A 19,224-nucleotide genomic window follows, 5' to 3' on the forward strand; every position below is an offset into this window, starting at 1 on the left:
TATAGTGGATAACATGCAGTTTTTGACTCTTTTAGACCTGTAAATGGGTAATTCTTGAGACAGTTGAACTGCATCTCTTTTGTTTCTAATTTGATATGGTGTAACTACTTCTGGTAAAAATCACACAGTTTAAATATATTTCCTCAACACTCTTTCCTAATTTATATGGTCTAAAAGGTGGTAACGTGAGAACTAAAGTTGTATTATTATTCTTGTGGCTGGTTTATGTTCTTGATGACAACAGCAAGCAAATCTATGTTCAGCCTGCACTGACACCAAAGGTGCACAATGCTGTGTTGCCCTACATATAATGAGTGCCAAAGTCAAATTAGACAAGAACTTCTTTAGACTGTTTTATTTTACTATGTCAGAAGAGCCCTAATACATTGTCTTAGACAACACGTTCCTTCATTGTTATGAACAACTTACATCTGATGTTCATGAAATTTCAGACCTCCCTCAGCTAGGCATTGCAGTGTGTACAGAACTAATAATGTTATGTAAACAGAAAATTAATCAAATGCCCATTTCTTTTAGAGGCAAACCCTCCATTTAAAGGACTTCAGGCCCATCCAATTGAATTGACACTTTTTTCATGGTCTGTGCCTATCTGTTAACACTAGTAAAATAAACCTCAGTGGTCAACAGCATAAAGAAACAGGAGAAATACATCTCTTCACCCATCTTAGTTCTCACAATACCTGCATGAGACACTAGAGGGCTTCTTTTCCCCCCTTTTCACCATACAGCAGGATTTATTCATATATTGGTCTAATATATGACAGATTCATAGAATCATAGAATCATAGATTGGTTTAGGTTGGAAAGGACCTTGAAGATCATCGAGTTCCAACCCCCCTGCCATAGGCAGGGACACCTCCCACTAGACCAGGTTGCCCAAGGCCACGTCCAGACTGGCCTTGAACACCTCCACGGATGGGGCCTCAACAGCCTCTCTGGGCAACCTCTTCCAGTGCCTTACCACCCTCAAAGTGAAAAACTTCTTCCTAATGTTTAATCTGAACCTACTCTCTTCTAGTTTAAAGCCATTCCCCCTCATCCTATCGCTACATGCCCTAGTAAAAAGTCCTTCCCCAGCTCTCCTGTAGGCCCCTCTTAAGTACTGGAAGGCCGCAATAAAATCTCCCTGGAGCCTTCTCTTCTCCAGGCTGAACAGCCACAACTCGCTCAGCCTCTCCTCATGGGAGAGGAACTCTAGCCCTCGGATCATCCTCGTGGCTCTCCTCTGGACATGCTCCAGCAGGTCCATGTCCTTCTTCTGTTGGGGACTCCAGAGCTGGATGCAGTACTCCAGGTGGGGTCTCACGAGAGTGGAGTAGAGGGGCAGAATCACCTCCTTTGACCTGCTGGCCACACTTCTTCTTATGCAGCCCAGGATGTGGTTGGCCTTCTGGGTTGTGATCGCACATTGCTGGCTCATGCTGAGCTTCTCATCAATCAGCACCCCCAGGTCCTTCTCCTCAGGGCTGCTCTCCAGCCATTCCCCGCCCAGCTTGTATTTGTGCTTGGGATTGCCCCAACCCAGATGAAGGACCTTGCACTTGGCCTTGTTGAACTGCACGAGGTTGGCTTGGGCCCACCTCTGCAGCCTGCCCAGGTCCCTCTGGATGGCATCCCTCCCCTCCAGCATGTCTACCTCACCAAACAGCTTGGTATCATCAGCAACCTTGCTGAGGGTGCACTCGACCCCACTGTCCATGTCACCGAAAAAGATGTTGAACAGTACAGGCCTCAGTACCAACCCCTGAGGAACGCCACTCATCACTGCTCTCCACTTGGACATCGAGCTGTTGACCGCAACTCTTTGAGTGCAACCGTCCAGCCAGTTCTTTATCCACCGAGTGGTCCATTTGTCGAATCCATGTCTCTTCAATTTAGAGACCAGGATATCGTGTGGGACAGTGTCAAATGCTTTGCACAAATCCAAGTAGATGACATCAGTTGGTCTTCCCTTGTCCACTGCCATTAGTGATAGAAATGCATGATCTTACATAACTAGTTCATCTCATCTTGAACACTTGAGGGAGAACGTCAGAAGTGGTGAAATTTCCTGCAATACAGCTAGTGAATTTGGCTACCTAGCTTTGCCATGTTTTGTTTAAATATTTTGTTGTTTGTCTAACAATTCGTTTAATGAGCTTTAAAGGTTTTTACGTTCCTTGTTTTTCTAAAAGCAAATGTTCTTAATTATTTAGTAAAACGGTCCTTATATACTGTGTGGAAACCTCTCTGTCTAGGACTTTATCTAACTCGTGCTTGTTTTCACATAATATTATACAGATTTCACATGCTTCTAACTCAAAAACAGGATTAAAACCTGGGCAATGGGAATAAACAGAGTTATACTACAGTCACAACAGTAAAATGAGGGGAAAAAAATTGTCAGTTTTTCATGGTTTGTTTGTGGGTGTTATTTTTTCTTTTTATACCATTTCTCTCTTGCCTACTTTTGCATAGATTCCCCTAAAGCTTACTGGTTTATGCCTTAAATAAATAGAAAAAGTATGCTGCCTAGATGACATAAAAGTGAAGGTTATTATATTGCTAGACTGAAAAAATAACTCACAATGTTTTTTATTTCCAAGCATATTTATTTGTGACAGCTTGGAATAACAAGGTGGGAAAGTAGGAGGAATCAAGTGCTGCTGAAGCTCGGAAATAGAGACTGAGGAAGAGGATAGTCACTTACTGTAGGGTATTCCTGTCTTCTTCCTAAGGTTGCCCCACTCAGTTTTTAATTGTTTTTTGTACAAAGTAACACTGTGTACTTTCAGTCAACATTGCAAGTCAAGACAATTGTTTAACAAGCTTTTCATCTTATAATCCATCAGCTTCAAGGCAGATGTCAATACTGATGATATTATCATTACTGATTCAAATTATCCTAATGACATTTTTAATGCTATTTGCATGTCAAGGGGTTAATATATTCCCTGAAATTTATAAACAAAACAAGAAAATTTCAGATGACATCATGCACATGTGTAAGTCATACCTGAGTTCCACAAAGTAGGTCTTACCCAAATTCCAAGTTCTCAGTGATGCATAGGACTATGAAAATGCAGTGTATAACACAGTAAGCTACCGTTTTTCTTTCTTCTTTTTTTTTTTTTCAGTTGTTTTGGTTTTGTTTGTTTTGTTTATTAGCACATTGGAATTGTCAATAAATTCATTTTAAAAGTGAGGTTTGGGTTTGTTTTGTTTTGGTTTTTTTTTTTTTTCAATTGGGTAGATTTTTACAAATAACATTACTTGGAAAATAGAAGAATTTATCAGAAGGGTTGACAGTTTAACTGATCCAGTAGCAAGAGATATTTTCAACTTACTTGTTCATAGTACTTTTTGCATGGTCTTGTAAGTAGTTAGGGACAGTCCTTTGGGCAGTTTAGCTTGCATGCACTCCTTTCCTTGAGTTCTTCCCAGGAAAAGGCCAAACAAAGCAGCTAGCAAATTATATGCCTCTAGCTCTGAAGATATTTTATTTTATTTATCATGTTGTTCCAGTTTTTCAAGGTGGAAGCAGAGATGGGACATTTACAGCTGAAGAAGTAACTTGCCAGAGGGAGACAGCTATTCACCTATTACGTGAATAACAAAGGGTGAATGAGAAAGAATGAACAAAGCTCATCTAATCCAGTATAAAAGCTTACTTTTCTCATCTCCACTAGAGAAAATATGTGACTGCATTCAGAAAACTTTTTCCTGTCTTCTTGTCTACCTGGATGCCCTATTATCTCCCTGTGATTTATTCAGAACCATAGAAAAGAAATAGTTGGAAGGATCCTTTGGAAGTCACCTTGGCTAACCTGTATACAAACTAGGGCCAGTTAGATCAAATTGCTTATGGATGTGTTGAGTTGTCATCATTTGAGTTTTAAATTCTCTCCAGAGATGGATGGATATTCCACAACCTCTATGGGAAGCCTGTTTCATCACCCCCATAGCAAAAGTCATTCCCAACACACCTGATCACATTTTATAATAAAAATGACTATATTTGTAGATGATGGGACAGTCCTAATGTCATTCAGCAGAACTTCAGTAAGTCTTTGACAGTCTCCCAAAATATTCCTGTATCTAAGTTATGACATTATGGTCTGAATGGACGGATAACTGCATGGGTGAAAAAATGTTTGGGAGAACAGGATCAAAGGGTAGTGTTTACCATAACCAAGAGGCTGGTGGTGTTCCTCAGGGAGCCATTCAGGAACCTGTCCAATTTATCATAGAATCATATAATGTTTAGAGTTGGAAGGAATCTTATAGATCATCTAGTTCCAACCCCCTGCCATGGGCAGGGACACCTCCCACTAGACCAGGTTGCTCAAAGCCCCATCCAACCTGGCCTTGAACACTTCCAGGGATGGGGCATCCACAACCTCTCTGAGAAACCTGTTCCAGTGTCTCACCACCCTCAAAGTGAAACATTTCTCCCTGATATCTAATCTGTCTACCCTCTTCCAATTTAAAACTGTTGCTCCTCATCCTATCACTATATGCCCTTGTAAAAAGTCCCTCTTCAGCTTTCTTGTAGGACCCCTTTAATTACTAGAAGGCTGCTATAAGGTGTCCCTGGAGCCTTCTTTTCTCCAGGCTGAAGAACCCCATCTCTCTCAGTTTGTCTTCACAGGATAAGTACTCCAGCCCTCTGATAATCTTTGTGGCCCTCCTCTGGATCCACTCGAACAGGTCCATGTCCTTATGTTGGGGACCCCAGAGCTGGACACTCCGGGTGGAATCTCATGAAAGCACAGTAGAGGGGAAGAATCACCTCCCTTGACCTGCTGGCCACACTTCTCTTGATGCAGCCCAGAATGCAGTTCACTTTCTGGGATGTGAGCGGACATTGCTGGCTCATGTTGAGCTTCTCATCAACCACCATCACCAAGTCCTTCTTCTCAGGGCTGCTCTCAATCCATTCTCTGCTGAGCCTGTATTTGTGCTTAGGATTGCCCCAACCCACATGCAGGACCTTGCACTTGGCCTTGTTGAACTTCATGAGGTACACATAGGCCCACCTCTCAAGCCTGTTCAGGTACCTCTGGATGCCATCCCTTCCTCCAGCATGTTGACCGCACCACACAGCTTGGTGTTGTCAGCAAACTTGATGAGAGTGCACTCAGTCCCACTGTCCATGTTGTTGACAAAGATGTTAAACAACACCAGTCCCAGTACCAACCCCTGAGGAACGCCACCCATCACTGGTCTCCACTTGGACATCAACACATTGACCTTTGAATGAAACCAGCCAGACGATTGTGTATCCACTGAGTGGTCTATCCATCAAATCCATGTCTCTCCAATTTGGAGACAAGGACGTTGTGCCCGACAGTGTCAAATGCTTTACATAAGTCCAGGTAGATGATGCCAGTTGCTCTTACCTTATCCACCAATGCTGTAATGCCATTGTAGAAGGGCACCAAATTTGTCAGGCACGATTTGCCCTTAATAAAGCCATGTTGGTTGTCACCAATCACCTCCCTGTTTTTCATGTGCCTTTGCATAGTTTCCAGAGGATCTGCTCTATGATCCTGCCAGGCACAAAGGTGAGACTGACTGGCCAGTAGTTCCCAGCGTCTTCCTTTTTTTCCCTTTTTAAAAATGGGGGTTATGTTTCCCCATTTGCAGTCAGTGGGAACTTCACCAAACTGCCATGACTTCTCAGATATGATGATATCTATATCAAAGATCCAGAGGAGCTGACAAAGGGAATTCTTGGCAAATTTGCAAATGAAAAAGTGTGAGTGAGGGAACAGCCAATGCTGCTGAGGGCAGTGCTACCATTCAAAGGGACCTACACAGGACTACAGGAACCGTATCAAATTCATCAAGAACAAATAGTAGATCTTGCACCTGGCAAAGAAACTCCCCTGGCAGCAATACAAGCTGGAGATTGACTGCAGAGGAGGGAAGCTCTGCTGAAAAGTCCATCGAAGTCTCAGCATGCAGTGAGCTGATTGTGAGGCATCAGTGTGCCCTGCAAGCAAAGGGCCAAAGGCATCCTGGGCTGAGTTAACTGCAACCCAGTCAGCAGACTGAGAGATTGCCTTTTACTTAAAACTTTTTAGACAGCACCTATGCTACTGCAATCAGTTTAGAGACACCCAAGACAAGAAAGATTTTGATAAATTGGTTTAACTGCCAAGATGTTTGGGGGCTGCAAAACTTATTTTGTGAGGGTTGAAGGAGCTGTGTTTGTTTAGCCTGGAGAAAAGACAAGTTTGCAGGGAGGACTTAATGTTATTCACCCAATACCTGTGAGAATGGCCTTAAGAAGACAGAGCCAAAATCTTTGCAGCAGTACATGACAGGAAGACAAGAAACAACAGGCACAATTCATAATTGAAGGGCTCCAATTTAACACAGAGAGAAACATTTTCCCCATGAGGGCAGTTGGGCAGTGAAAGAGTTTGCCAAGGAAGCTTGTGCAGTTTCCATTCCTGGAATTTTTTAAGACCCAATTGGCTAAGGTCACGTCTGACCTTAGAGCTGACCCTGCTTTGAGAAAGAGGTTGGAACAGAGAGCTCCTGAGGTACCTTCCAGCCTGAATTACTCTATGATCATTTAATCCTATGATTCTGTGGTTGAGAACAAACTGCTTCTACAGTCTGTTTGAAACTTTTTCCTACCACATTGTCATTATTCCTGGTGATGATAACTGCAGCTTTCTGTTGTTGCAGAACAGTCCAGAAGAGTCTGAGCTTGCAGTTCAAAAAAATGGACTAGAAAGAAAGACTATGAGTTTTAGATGTATATTTTAGTTCTGAGAATTATAATTTTCTTTCTATGTCTTACATGAGTTATCTAGCCTTACCTCCTGAACAGAGAAGTGACTGGTAGAGATAGTAAAAACATTTTCACAAAACATTTTTTTCCTGCAGAATTTCTCGCTCTGACAAAATAGAAATATTTCATAAAGACAGTTTAAATGTCAGCACAGCTCTGCCAGAAACCTGTCAGTTTTATTTAGTACTGAGAGTGTCTCAGCTACCAGACTGTAGAAGTCAAAGGCTGGAGGTATTTGTGGAAAGCAAGTGTTCTCAGGAGAGTAACAAGCAGAACGTGATTCTAGCTGGACATATCTTCCCTCGTAAACACTAAACAAGCCTCCAAACTTTCAAAACCCTCCACAGAATGGAATTAAGTGTTTTCTTAATGACTTTGATGGACCTTTCTATGACTAGAAAGCAGATCTGACAATATACTTCCCTTTTGGATCCATATTACTGCATCACTTAAAAATGCTATATGGACCTCCCAGAATTCTTGCATCTAGCTCATGTTGCACAACAGTATAGAATCATATTATCACAGAAATATTTAGGTTGGAAAAGACCCTTAAGATCATTGAGTCCAACAGCAGACAGCTGGGGAAGGATTTCACTGTTAATGAGTTTTTTATCCTTTTTCTTTTAGTTTTTCACCTTTTGTGCTTGCTAAGGAAGCAGCAGTTAAAAGTACTGTATAGAGGATAAAACTTTGTCATTAAGTACCATATTCTGACAGTGCAGCACATGGAGAGGAAAAGCTTTTTGTTTTGTTTTCTGATAACCCATCTTCTGATAAGATGAAAAAGAACAAGTAAAGGAAGGTATCGCTTTCTGTTGAATCATACTTCTGTGCTGCATAAGAATAGGGTTCTGATTTCTCACATATTTCTCAAATCTAAGGTTAGTTGACAAAATAAAGCTAGCTATGCTAGAGGCATGACGTTCCACCTAGGCAGGTATCCAGGTCTTACCCACAGAGGTAACAAGAACCATGATAAACGACAGAGTTACATGTAGCTGTTTATTTTTATTGTGGTACAATTAAAGTATTTTAATTTTTAGAATGAGAGCACAGAGTTAAGGCATGAAGTATAGAATTATGTTACTAGACTGAAAAGGTCTTAAAAAGGTTTTAAGGGTTTTTTTTGAGGTATAAGGCTACTAATGACTAAGTTCATTGTAAGTGTTTATTGGTGTTATGGCATTTGATATAGTATCTTTTTCTGTTGTTTATGGTGCATTTGTAAAATTTCTTTGAACATTGAGTGAGATCACAGCTTTAGTTTTCAGTCTTTAACATTGATGAATTCCACCCCAAACAGATTCAAGTATTACTTACATTGTATTGGTCCACAGTTCTGCCACAAAAAGTGGGAAAGTTACTACTGTATTTTCTAATTCTGCATAAAAAAAAAAAGCCATATTTTTATGAAGACCACTATAATCTCTGTATTTTTAAAACTAATTTAGCCTTCTCAGTGTAATAAACCCAGTATTTTTCATACAACTACACCTTATCTTCCATGAACATAAAGGCGCTTACAAATCATACTTGACACTTATATAGCATGTTACTACAGATACTGGATACGCTTATTACCATAAGCATTTATATTTTGCAGTTATCTGCAGACAAGGTCTTTCTGCAATTATGGCTCAATATGTGGTAAATATATTGCAATTTGAAGCAAAAAATGTTTTATGAGGATCTACCACTTGCAAAATTGACTTAACCACAAAAATGAAGGAATATATGAGTATATACATATATTCCTCTTCATATAATATATATATATTTATTATACTATATACGATATAGTATGCAATGTGCATATTATAGACATATACTAAGTTACACATAGCATATGTGTTCACTGTGTATTCAACCCCACACAATGCTACAGGCTTGGGGAAGGATGGCTGGAAAGCTTCCTGGTGGAAAAGGACCTAAGGGTGTTGGTCAACAGCTGGCTGAATATGAACCAACAGTGTGCCCAGGTGGACAACAAAGCCAACAACATCCTGGCTTGTATATGAAATAAGAAGGCCATCAGGACTAGGGAAGTAATTGTCCCCCGGTACTTGGCACTGGTGAGGCCACACCTTGAATACTGTGTTAAATTTTGTGTCCATCACTACAAGAAAGACATGGAGGTGCTGGAGTGTGTCCAGAGAAGGGCAACAAAGCTGCTGAAGGGTCTGGAGAACAAGCCTTAGGAGGAATGGCTGAGGGAACTGAGATTGTTTAGTCTGGTGAAGAGGAGGCTCAGGGGAGACCTTATTGCTCTCTACAACTACCTGAAAGGAGGCTATAGCCAGGTGGGTGTTGGTCTCTTTTCCCAAGTAACAAGCAATAGGACAAGAGGAAACGTCCTCAGGGTGCACCAGGAGAGTTTTAGATCAAATATTAGAAAGAAATTCTTCACTGAAAGGTCCGTCAAACTTTGGAACAGGCTGCCCAGGGAAGTCGTTGAGCCACCCATCCCTGGAGGTATTCAAAAGACGCATAGATGTGGTGCTTAGAGCCAAGTGGTGGACTTGGCAGTGCCAGGTTAATGATTGGTCTTGATCCTAAAGATCTTTTGCAACCTAAATGGTTCTATGATTCTATGATTCTGTGTATATACTGTCTATAATATATAGTATATATTTTCCTTTTCTGTTAAAAAACTTGGCAAAATTTCACTACCACTGGTCTGATTTTTCATTAGATGTGTGCATATATATATCTCTAGTTTATTATTTATTATATAGTATATATATTCTGTGTGTATATATAGTACATATATTTACATACTATATATAGTATACATACAGTACATATATACTCCTCAGTATCTTCTGGACATGCTTAGGAATGATATGATACATCTGCCTTAACTGGTTCCTCAACAATCAGCTCTTTAGCTTCCTTAATTGCTTTTGTCACTTTGCATTATTCTCTGGAGCCCACGGCTGTGGAGAGGACAGTTGCCTGTTATCCTGAATTTTTCTTGGGCTATATAATGCCTTTCTCAAAGAGCAATTGACAGTTCATCTTAACTCATTAATATGTGGTAAGTATCAATTTATTCATTTACAGGAAAACTCTGTACTCCAGGCCAAATGTACTATTTTTGCATTTCACTGATGACAAAGTCCATCATCATCTTATTTTAGAATCACAGACATGACTGGTATTGCGCAATTAGCCTTTTTTAGATCTGATTAGAGACAATCTATACCATGCTGACATAGTTTCAGCATCCAGAGAAGATAATAAAAGGGGGAAAGCAAGTTACTTTATTGGAAATATGTTTTATTTAATAAGTCTTACATCTAATATAGGTCCTGCTTCACCTTTGGCAATCTTAGACTTACTTATTGGCAATGTAAAAATAGCAGTAGTAAATGCAGCGAGAGCTTTTCGTTCTTTTTCTTTTTGTCCATCACTTCAGAGATCATTATTGTATTCTACATAACATTGACAGCAGCAGACTGTCATGACTTTATGTATGTCATTTAAAAATATATTTTACAAATAAAATCGGAAGTATATATTTACAAGTCTTGAAATATTTTTACACTTTAATTTTGGTTTAAGAGATATTACTTCCACCTTAATAAAAAAATAAAGCTCAGAAATGCTATCTAAAAGGATGTAAATCATAGTTTTTAGCAGATAATTAAAATAAGATAGGTCCTATTCACAAAGACTTTCTAATTTCCCGTCCATGAGTGTTGCTTTTCAAAAATTTTTTTGGATCAAACAACTTTTCAAACGAGGTAAGAAATAATTCAACAGATAAGAGCAGAGGAACAAAAACAATTGTCAAGAAGTGAGTATAGGTGAAATGAATGGGTTAAGCTGCTCTGGGGACCTGGAAGATAAAGTCACATGAGCCTGATATTACTCACCTAGTTTCAGAATAACTGATAAAATATAATGCCATTTAACCTGTTAACATAGAAATATCAATTCATGCATTCCTTTATGCTTTCCCAGACTCTTTTTTTTTTTTTTTTTCTTAATCAACCTTTAGGATTTCTTGACCAGTTTAGCTTCAACCTCTTTCTGAATGGATGAGTGAAAATAAAAGAAATAATCTGAGGGATTTATTACTGAAATTGCACCACTGGCCATTCTCTTGTTGGGCTAAGCATTAATGCACTCATTCCCCATGGATTTACAAATTCTTCAGTCGATACATGGGAGCAGAATCCTGTGTTACACTTCTCATAGAGAAGAGTTTATTGTTTATAATTGGAAGAGGTTGTTTTCATTTTTTATTTCCTAATTTCTGAATTCTAGCACTTCACTGACTAAAGTCTTATCATTGCAGACTGTGATAAAACACCAAGTAGAATGTCTCACAAGAATCACCATGGGAGACTTAGAGTGTTCAGATATAATCTCTTGTCATTTAAGTATTGGAAAAGAGGATAACTATATACTTAATTTGCCCCTACATAACATCTTTTATCTTAGGAATATAAATTATTTTATCAGCACTAGGTAATTGGGATCAAAGTTCACTCTGATAAACATTATGTATATTCTTAGAAATGTGAACGTGCAGCTAGAGCATAAAATTCTGGACACTAGTTAATGTGGTTTAATACATTACCTTAATATGGATGTGCAACTCCTTTGATGGAAGTTTCCTTCTCTTTTATCTGTGTGGTTGCTAGGGCACTTTCTACAAGTGTTTTCTCAATATACTTCAGACAAAAAGGTATTTTGACCTGATCAGCCTAGTCTGGTTGATTTGGCATGATTTTGTAGGCAGCGAAGTATGGAGTACTGACAGATATTCACTGGATACTTGACTGATTGCTAGAGAATGATATATGACTTTAACACTCATAATTTTTCAATAAATGATGGGGTCTACTTTTCAGAACTACTACTACTACACTTAGTCCTGGTGAAGCAATTCAGGGTATTATGTTGCCATAGTTTCAGCATCCAGAAAATGGGGAACACAGCTACTTCACTACAATATTTTCTATGTAATCAAATGTTCATTTAATATTGGTCCTGCTTAATCCTTGACTCTGGAAAATCATATTCAAAATTATTTGCCCGAGTTATTACTCATTGTACTTATTTTACTACATAAGGAAACCAAATTATGAATCATTTTTCCATTGTACTTGCTGTCATTTAGGACAGCGGTACAAAGTAGAGGATGAACAAAATGGTCAAAAAGTGGGAGACTTAGTCTGGAGCTAAAAATAAAACCGACTTAGTGCAGAAATGACAGACCTTCATTTGTTTTAAAAATGACAGCTGGGATCACAAAAAGATTTTGGAAAATAAATAGATATACAGTGCAGAAATCATAAATGCAAATGTTTTCCTAAATGTTAGATCATGCTCCCCTCACATGAGTACTCTCTTCTGTAAAAATTAGTTATTTCATAGAGAAAGATATAATAGGAGGTAAAGAATAACATGACTTTATGAGACATAGTGGACCAGTTGGCTCTTGACACGCAGATAATGTAGAATTAAAAGAGCTCAGAAGCAGCTACTCTCACTGTCTCCCAAGTTACTCAGATTAGGGTCTATTGGTTATAGAACTTAAATGAAGTTTTACATCTCAGTCCATAGAATTGCAGAAGCTGCCTTAATCTTGAAAGAACTCACAGAGTTGGATAACAGTCTCTGTATTCCCACACATTTTCCCTGTGTAGTGTGTTTGCTTGAGTAATGTAGCCAAAGTGCTTCAAGGACAAAAAGTCTAATCACTTTCAGCTATCTTCCTGAGAAAAACAAGAAACATTGCTCCAATCGAGCAATGGAAGCTTGAAATTCCATATGCCACAGTGAAAATTAACCACTCTACTACTAGAAAATTGAACAGTTCATACACAAAAAAAATTATGAGTCAAACAGCTCAGGAACCAGAGTAAAACAAACACCCCCCCCCCCCAACCAAAACAAAATAAAAAAACCCAAACAAACCCAACCCAAAAAAACCCACCCCAATTTATTATGCGTAGTTCATACTCTATTACAATGAGGTCAATATAATTCTTGAAAAGCGCAAGCTGGATACTAGCTTAAGCATTAACAGAATTGTTGAACAAGTTCAATGTAAGTTTTATTTACTTTTATATGTTAAAACATATAATGCATAAACCAAAAGAAAGAAGAGCTTAACTTCAGATCCTAGGTTGCATATGAAAATTTGGTCACTGTGAAACAGGATTTTTTTTGCTTTTCAGAATTAACAAATTTGCTCTATAGCGCCCCAAAAAGCAGTAGTGCATGATCCTCACAATATCATTTTTACAGTTACTCTTTGCTTCTCTTTCCAAGGTACTTAACAACACAGTCTTTAGTGATTTCAATGTGGGCCTGAATGGGCCTTTTCAGTTTATAGAGAGCACCAAATTCACAAAAGAATTTTAAACTATTTCTCTCCCACTTATGAATAGCATTTCAGATCAGGATTTTTCATCCACTTGCCACATTTGCAAGCAAAAGGGGTAGTTAAATGAGAATTTTAATATTATAGTAAAATAATTAAGATCCTCCCTTCCAGTTCAATATCATTAAAAGACGGCACTGGGTTTCTTAATGCCAGAAAATACTGTATGCATTGGTACTACCTATTAATACATATGTCCTGTACATTTCTTCAGAAAGGTAGCAAAATTAATGTGTGAAATAGGCTGTCTACAACCTTGAGGAACACTAAGGTTTTCTTATTTCTTTTTTTCTTTTAAAGTAAAAAAAAAAGAAGTTTTTCTGTGCCTTTCACTGGGTTGATAAGTATAGGCCCTTTTTTTTTTTGTAAATCTGTTTTTTCAAGTCAAAAGAAAATCCATTTTAGTAAATTGATAATTTTATATATTGTGCTCATTGGTTATTTTTGAAAGTAATCTAAGTCATGCTATTTCACCTAAAATTCACAGAAAGAATCAGAAAAAAATAACATGATTTTAAGACCTACAAAAATACCAAATTTGCATTATTAATTTGGTTTTCTCATCTGCAGAACTGAAAGGAGTTTAAAGCTCATCTTCCAAAGAAGAAACATGGTTAAAAAAAGCAATTGTCCATTTTTATTTTGTTTACATTGCACTGAAAATTTACATCATACTTTTACAAATCCTTTTTCATAAAAATATACTTCTTTACAAAAGTGTATGCATTAATATAAGAGGAGTAGCCAGTTGCAGAAGAAACATTTTAAACGATCTCAAATGTATTAACCTTAACATTAATGAATGAATCATAGTTATTGCAGTCATTTGAATAAACAAGAATAAATAACAACCAATGGTATAAAATATAAAACAGCATCCTTTTAGTAGAATACAGTTTGACAGAGTTGTATGAATATTCAAAACAAAGTGTTGTAAAATGGTTTATAAGAAATTCATCAAACATTATAGAAATCCAAGCAGCAATCCTGGGTACAATGATTTTTGGTAGGCACTCTCTATTACGGTAATAAAAAGTTTAGGTTTTCACAGAATTATTAATGTCTGAAAGGGACAATAACAGATAATTCACACTGGCTAACACACAGCATTTGTGAGTCATGCTATGAATGGAAGACAATGACCTACATCAAATAAATTACTGAGTTGCCACTGAATAATTCTGATATGAAATAACTGTAAAACTAAAAATTAAATTTCCTTAGAAGTGTTTCTGGAATGTTTAAAACTTGTATCTGAGGGCTGTGGAATCTGAATTGTCCCTAAAATGAATGGATTGTCCCTAATAAAATCATGGCTTTATATATATATATATATATATATTTTTAATATTTTTTTCTTCATTGCACTATGGTAATATATTCAATTTTAAATCATTAGCTGTAAGGATTTGTTTCCATAAAGTATGGAATATACAGATAAAATAGACGTGAAAACACAGTACTTCCAAATTATAACTTCCTCTTGCCTTGTAGGTCTGATCCAAAGTTCATTGAAGTCTGTTAGAACCATTCAACTTCAATGGGATTTCACATTGCTTTGTGCATGCATTTTGACAAAATGCTGAAGGAGTAAACTGATGTGATATGATCTAGATTTAACTTGTATGGATTGAAAAATGAACTCTTAAATTTTTGATATATGGATTTGATTACTAATGTTACTGTAAACTGCACTTTTTAATTTGAAATATCATTAAATTATGTTTTCACATTTGAAAAAAGATGTGAGGTGGTTGCCCTTTTGAATGATCTTCAACAGTAAGGAACATAGCCACATGAGAATGTTCAATTCATACTAGCTTCTTGATTTCAAAATTTGTCTAGTTGCATGATTGACAAAATAAATGTAGAAAAATTACCATTTATGGGTACTATTAATGGAAACAGAGAAAAGGAGCTTGACTTGGAACATGAAAAGGAAGCAAGAGGTGAAGCAGGGAAGGAAATTCATTAAATAAGAACATGATATTTTAATTTTTCTTCTGTGATATGAAAAGAGTAAGTTGTACTTGCTGATTTCTAAATACTACATCTTGGATTTTTAAAAAATTAACTGTTCTGAGAAAAATAAAATACTAACCGGAGTGAATAAATGAAAAAAGGTACAAACTCATGAGAAAGATGTAGCATACAACTGTTAAAGAGAAGTCAGTGACCTATTGTCTCCTGTAAGTTTAGCTCTTATTTTCTACCTATATCTTTTTTTTTTTTAACCCAGTCCCTCTATTATAGTTTTTATAAAGCACAGAAATACTGATAGTGGATGCTCCTCCAATATATGCAAATATTTTTTATGTTTTAGAATAACCTCCTTTTTTAAAAAAGCAAATAAACTGTGAGTAACACTCATGGAGTGCAGCAATTTTTTTTAAAATTCTCCGTGGTATACACAAAGAAGAATTCTGATCCAGTTTATGAAAAACAAAATCAAAACAAAATAACCACAACCCATTCTTGTCTATCATCCTCAGGAAAAGGTGACCCAGTATATCCTGAAAAGTGTGCTTTAATTTTTTTTTAATTTCTTTTTTTTTTAAATCAGTGAACTGTGTGTGCACTGTGTTGTGTGTCAATTTCCAGACTTTGAAGACGTATCATTACCACATTATACCATTGTGCAAACGGTGTTCAAGTTGGGGTCAAATCGTACCGCTTTCCCTTCCACAGACTTTGCATTTGTGTCATACATGGGGTTTTCAAAAGCAGCTTGTCCATTATTATTTTCATGTACAGAGCATCCCGTATACTGTGTTTTAGGTGCAGTCCTGTAGAAGAAAAACAGAGTATCTGTAACTGCAGTTTTCCTGACTGACTTGATGTGGTTTAAGAATATGAACAGAGTTAACGCCTAATTCCAATTATGGGAACTAAATATAACATCTCAATTTTTTTACAGTATCTGTGCTAAGAATTAGTATTCTCTTTATCAAAGTTTAAGCGATTTCTGATTCATTTAAAATGGTGTTCACTTAAAAACTTAGTTAACAACCTAACAAGAGGTAGGTATTTCCACTTGGATGATCAGATGATAAATAGTTAAAAGAACAAAATCTTGTAAAGATGCAATAATTCCCCAGCAAGTGAGATTTTCTTTATCCCTTTGGAGACTCAACAAGTTTATCAAGAATGAATTTATAGCTGAAACTTTTTCGCTAAATAACTCAAAATATCAAAGTTCAATCCCTTGAAAACTTTTCATCTGTATTGTTATGCAAAATGCATACTGTATTGTAAATCATCAATATAAATGTAAAGACAAGTGCTTACAGAAAACAGTTAATAACAAATGTACAAAAAAAATTACATGAGCATTTTTTCATATTCTGAAGCAGTTCAAAAACAAGTAGTAACATTTAAAAATGATGGTACAAGTTTTAAACTAATGTTATCTGGCAAAGTATATTACAATTATTATTGTCAGGCTACCAGACACAAATCACCATTTTGACCGTTAGTAGGCAATGAATGGTCATGTCATCAAAGTGACTAAATTTTCTTTAGTCATCTAATGCTTTAAAGCTATGGCAAAAGATTACTTGACACTAAATCCAAAGAACTAATACAAGTCTTCATAACAAGAACAAAACTGTTGAACTTAAGACTAATGAAATCAAGAAGACTGATGGCTATGTAACATAACTGCATATGAACTAATATTTTCAGATGCAGAAACAGTTCCATAATGAAACCTCTCAATGACATAATACTTGCATATACTTTCAAGCCAATAAACAGAGCGGGCATTAAAAAAAATAAAAGATATGATTTATAATTCTGTCACGTAAAAAAAAAAATACAGGCAATCTACTGTAAGTACACACTAAGTCTATTCACTATATTATTCCTCATAAAGAGAGAAATTGATAACATTTTAAATAGGTAGGATTGAAAGTATGGCACAGTACAATAAACATCTCAGTCATTATGTCAGACCTTAATGGAGGTAGGAAGAACTGTCTACTTGCACGGAAACACGGAATTTTCAGAGTTGGAAGGGACCTCTAGAGATCATCTAGTCCCACTCCCCTGCTAAAGCAGGATTGCCCAGAGCACATTACTCAGGACTGCATCCAGGCGAGTCTGGAAAATCTCCAGAGAAGGGCACTCCACAACCTCCCTGGGCAGCCTGTGCCAGTGCTCTGTCACCCGAACCATAAAGAAGTGTTTCCGTGTATTTGAACGGAACTTCCTATGTTCTAACTTGTGCCCATTGCCCCTCATCCTGTCACTGGGAACCACTGAAAAGAGCCTGGCTCCATCCTCCTTCAGCCCACCCTTTAGATACTTGTACGCCATAATAAGGTTTCCCCTCAGCCTTCTCTTCTCCAAGCTAAAGAGTCCCAGCTCTCTCAGCCTTTCCTCATAAGGGAGATGCTCCAATCCCTTAATCATCTTAGTTGCTCTTTGCTGGACTCGCTCCAGCAATTCCCTGTCCCTCTTGAACTGGACACAGTATTCCAGTTGTCGACACAGTATTCCAGTTTGTGTCCAAAACTGGACACAGTATTCCAGTTGTGGCCTCACCAGTGCAGAGTAGAGGGGGAGAATGACCTCCCTCGACCTACTGGCCACACTCTTCCCTATGCAGCCCAGGATCCCATTGGCCTTTTTGGCAACAAGGGCACATTGCTGGGCCATGGATAATTTACTGTCTACCACGACCCCAGATCCTTCTCCTCAGAGCTACTTCCCAGCAGGTCCGCCCTTAACCTATACTGGTGCCTAGCATTCTTCCTGCTCAGGTGCAGGACCTTGCACTTGGTTTTGTTGAACCTCATTAGGTTCTTCTCTGCCCAGCTCTCCAGCCTGTCCAGGTCACGCTGGATGGCAGCACGGCCCTCTGGGGTGTCAGCCACCCCACCCAGTTTGGTATCATCAGCAAACTTGCTGAGGATACACTCTGTCCCCTCATCCAGGTCATTAATGAATATATTAAACAAGATTGGACCGAGTATTGACCCCTGGGGGACACCACTGGTTACAGGCCTCCAACTAGACTGTGCCGCTGATCACAACCCTCTGAGTTCTGTCCCGCAGCCAACTCTCAATCCACCTCACTGTCACCTCATCTAGCCCATACTTCCTCAGCTTCCTAATGAGGATGTTATGGGAGACAGTGTCAAAAGCCTTGCTAAAGTCAAGGTAGATGACATCTACCTTGATGCACATTTCACAAACATTTTGTGGTTTTACAGAAAACTTTATATACACTAACAAAGATTGAAGACAATAAAACCACCAAATCATACAGGAATCCTATATACATAATTTGTACTTACCTTTGTTTATAAAGATAAAAGCCAAAACCAGCAAATATAAGGGCAAAGAAAGGCACAAGGATAGCAATGGCCACTGAACTACTATTTGTACCATGTGGTTGATTAGAAGAATTTGAACCTTCAGACATGTTAAGACCTAGAAAGAATAACAAGAAAAAAACAAATAATATGATATACATGTCTACTACCCCTGGCACATACTACTCCATAAACCAGAATTCAATAACACATTGTGATTGGGTAATCATAGTGCGTTCAGCTGTATACATAGAGCTGTATGCTGAGACCACCTAGAAAGTAAGTGTAGTGCAGTATGCCATATTCTGATTACTAAGTGGATGCAAAATGTCAGAAGAACAATACATGTACTCTCATACAGTAAACATCTGATTGCGTAATTCTGTAAGGGATTCAAATTTTGGATGTTATTAGTACAAATTCATGTACTGTGTTGCAAAAGGTTAAATTTCTAATAATGCATATGTTTGATTATATTATTGATTATATTTATATATTTCAGAAATTAATAAATACTGCATGTATAACAAGCAAACTTGATCTCAAGGAAAGGGTAAATCACCTGAAGAGAAAAACTGAAAATTCATCATGTTGATTTCGTTAGGCACTGCTATGGATACATAGAGGTGAAAGAGGTAGGAACAATTGTGAAGAGCGAAAGCCAGATATTGATGAAAAAATAAGAATATGATCTG

General features: G+C 37.6%; 1 protein-coding gene across 3 annotated transcripts in view; it reads right to left on the reverse strand.

The window, feature by feature from the left end:
* Positions 1 to 15,837: 15,837 nt before the first annotated feature.
* Positions 15,838 to 19,224, reverse strand: part of CSMD3 (CUB and Sushi multiple domains 3) — a gene marked incomplete at both ends in the record, with an annotated part of 716,885 nt that continues 713,498 nt past the window's right edge. For all 3 annotated transcript variants that reach the window (XM_082479076.1, XM_082479075.1, XM_082479074.1), the window contains 2 exons: positions 15,838 to 15,997; positions 18,512 to 18,647. In XM_082479076.1, coding sequence (XP_082335202.1) covers positions 15,838 to 15,997; positions 18,512 to 18,647 — 296 coding nt within the window. The remainder of the gene's footprint in view (positions 15,998 to 18,511; positions 18,648 to 19,224) is intronic.

Source organism: Vanellus vanellus (genome assembly GCF_965231255.1).
Source record: "Vanellus vanellus genome assembly, chromosome: 2".
NCBI lineage: Eukaryota > Metazoa > Chordata > Aves > Charadriiformes > Charadriidae > Vanellus > Vanellus vanellus.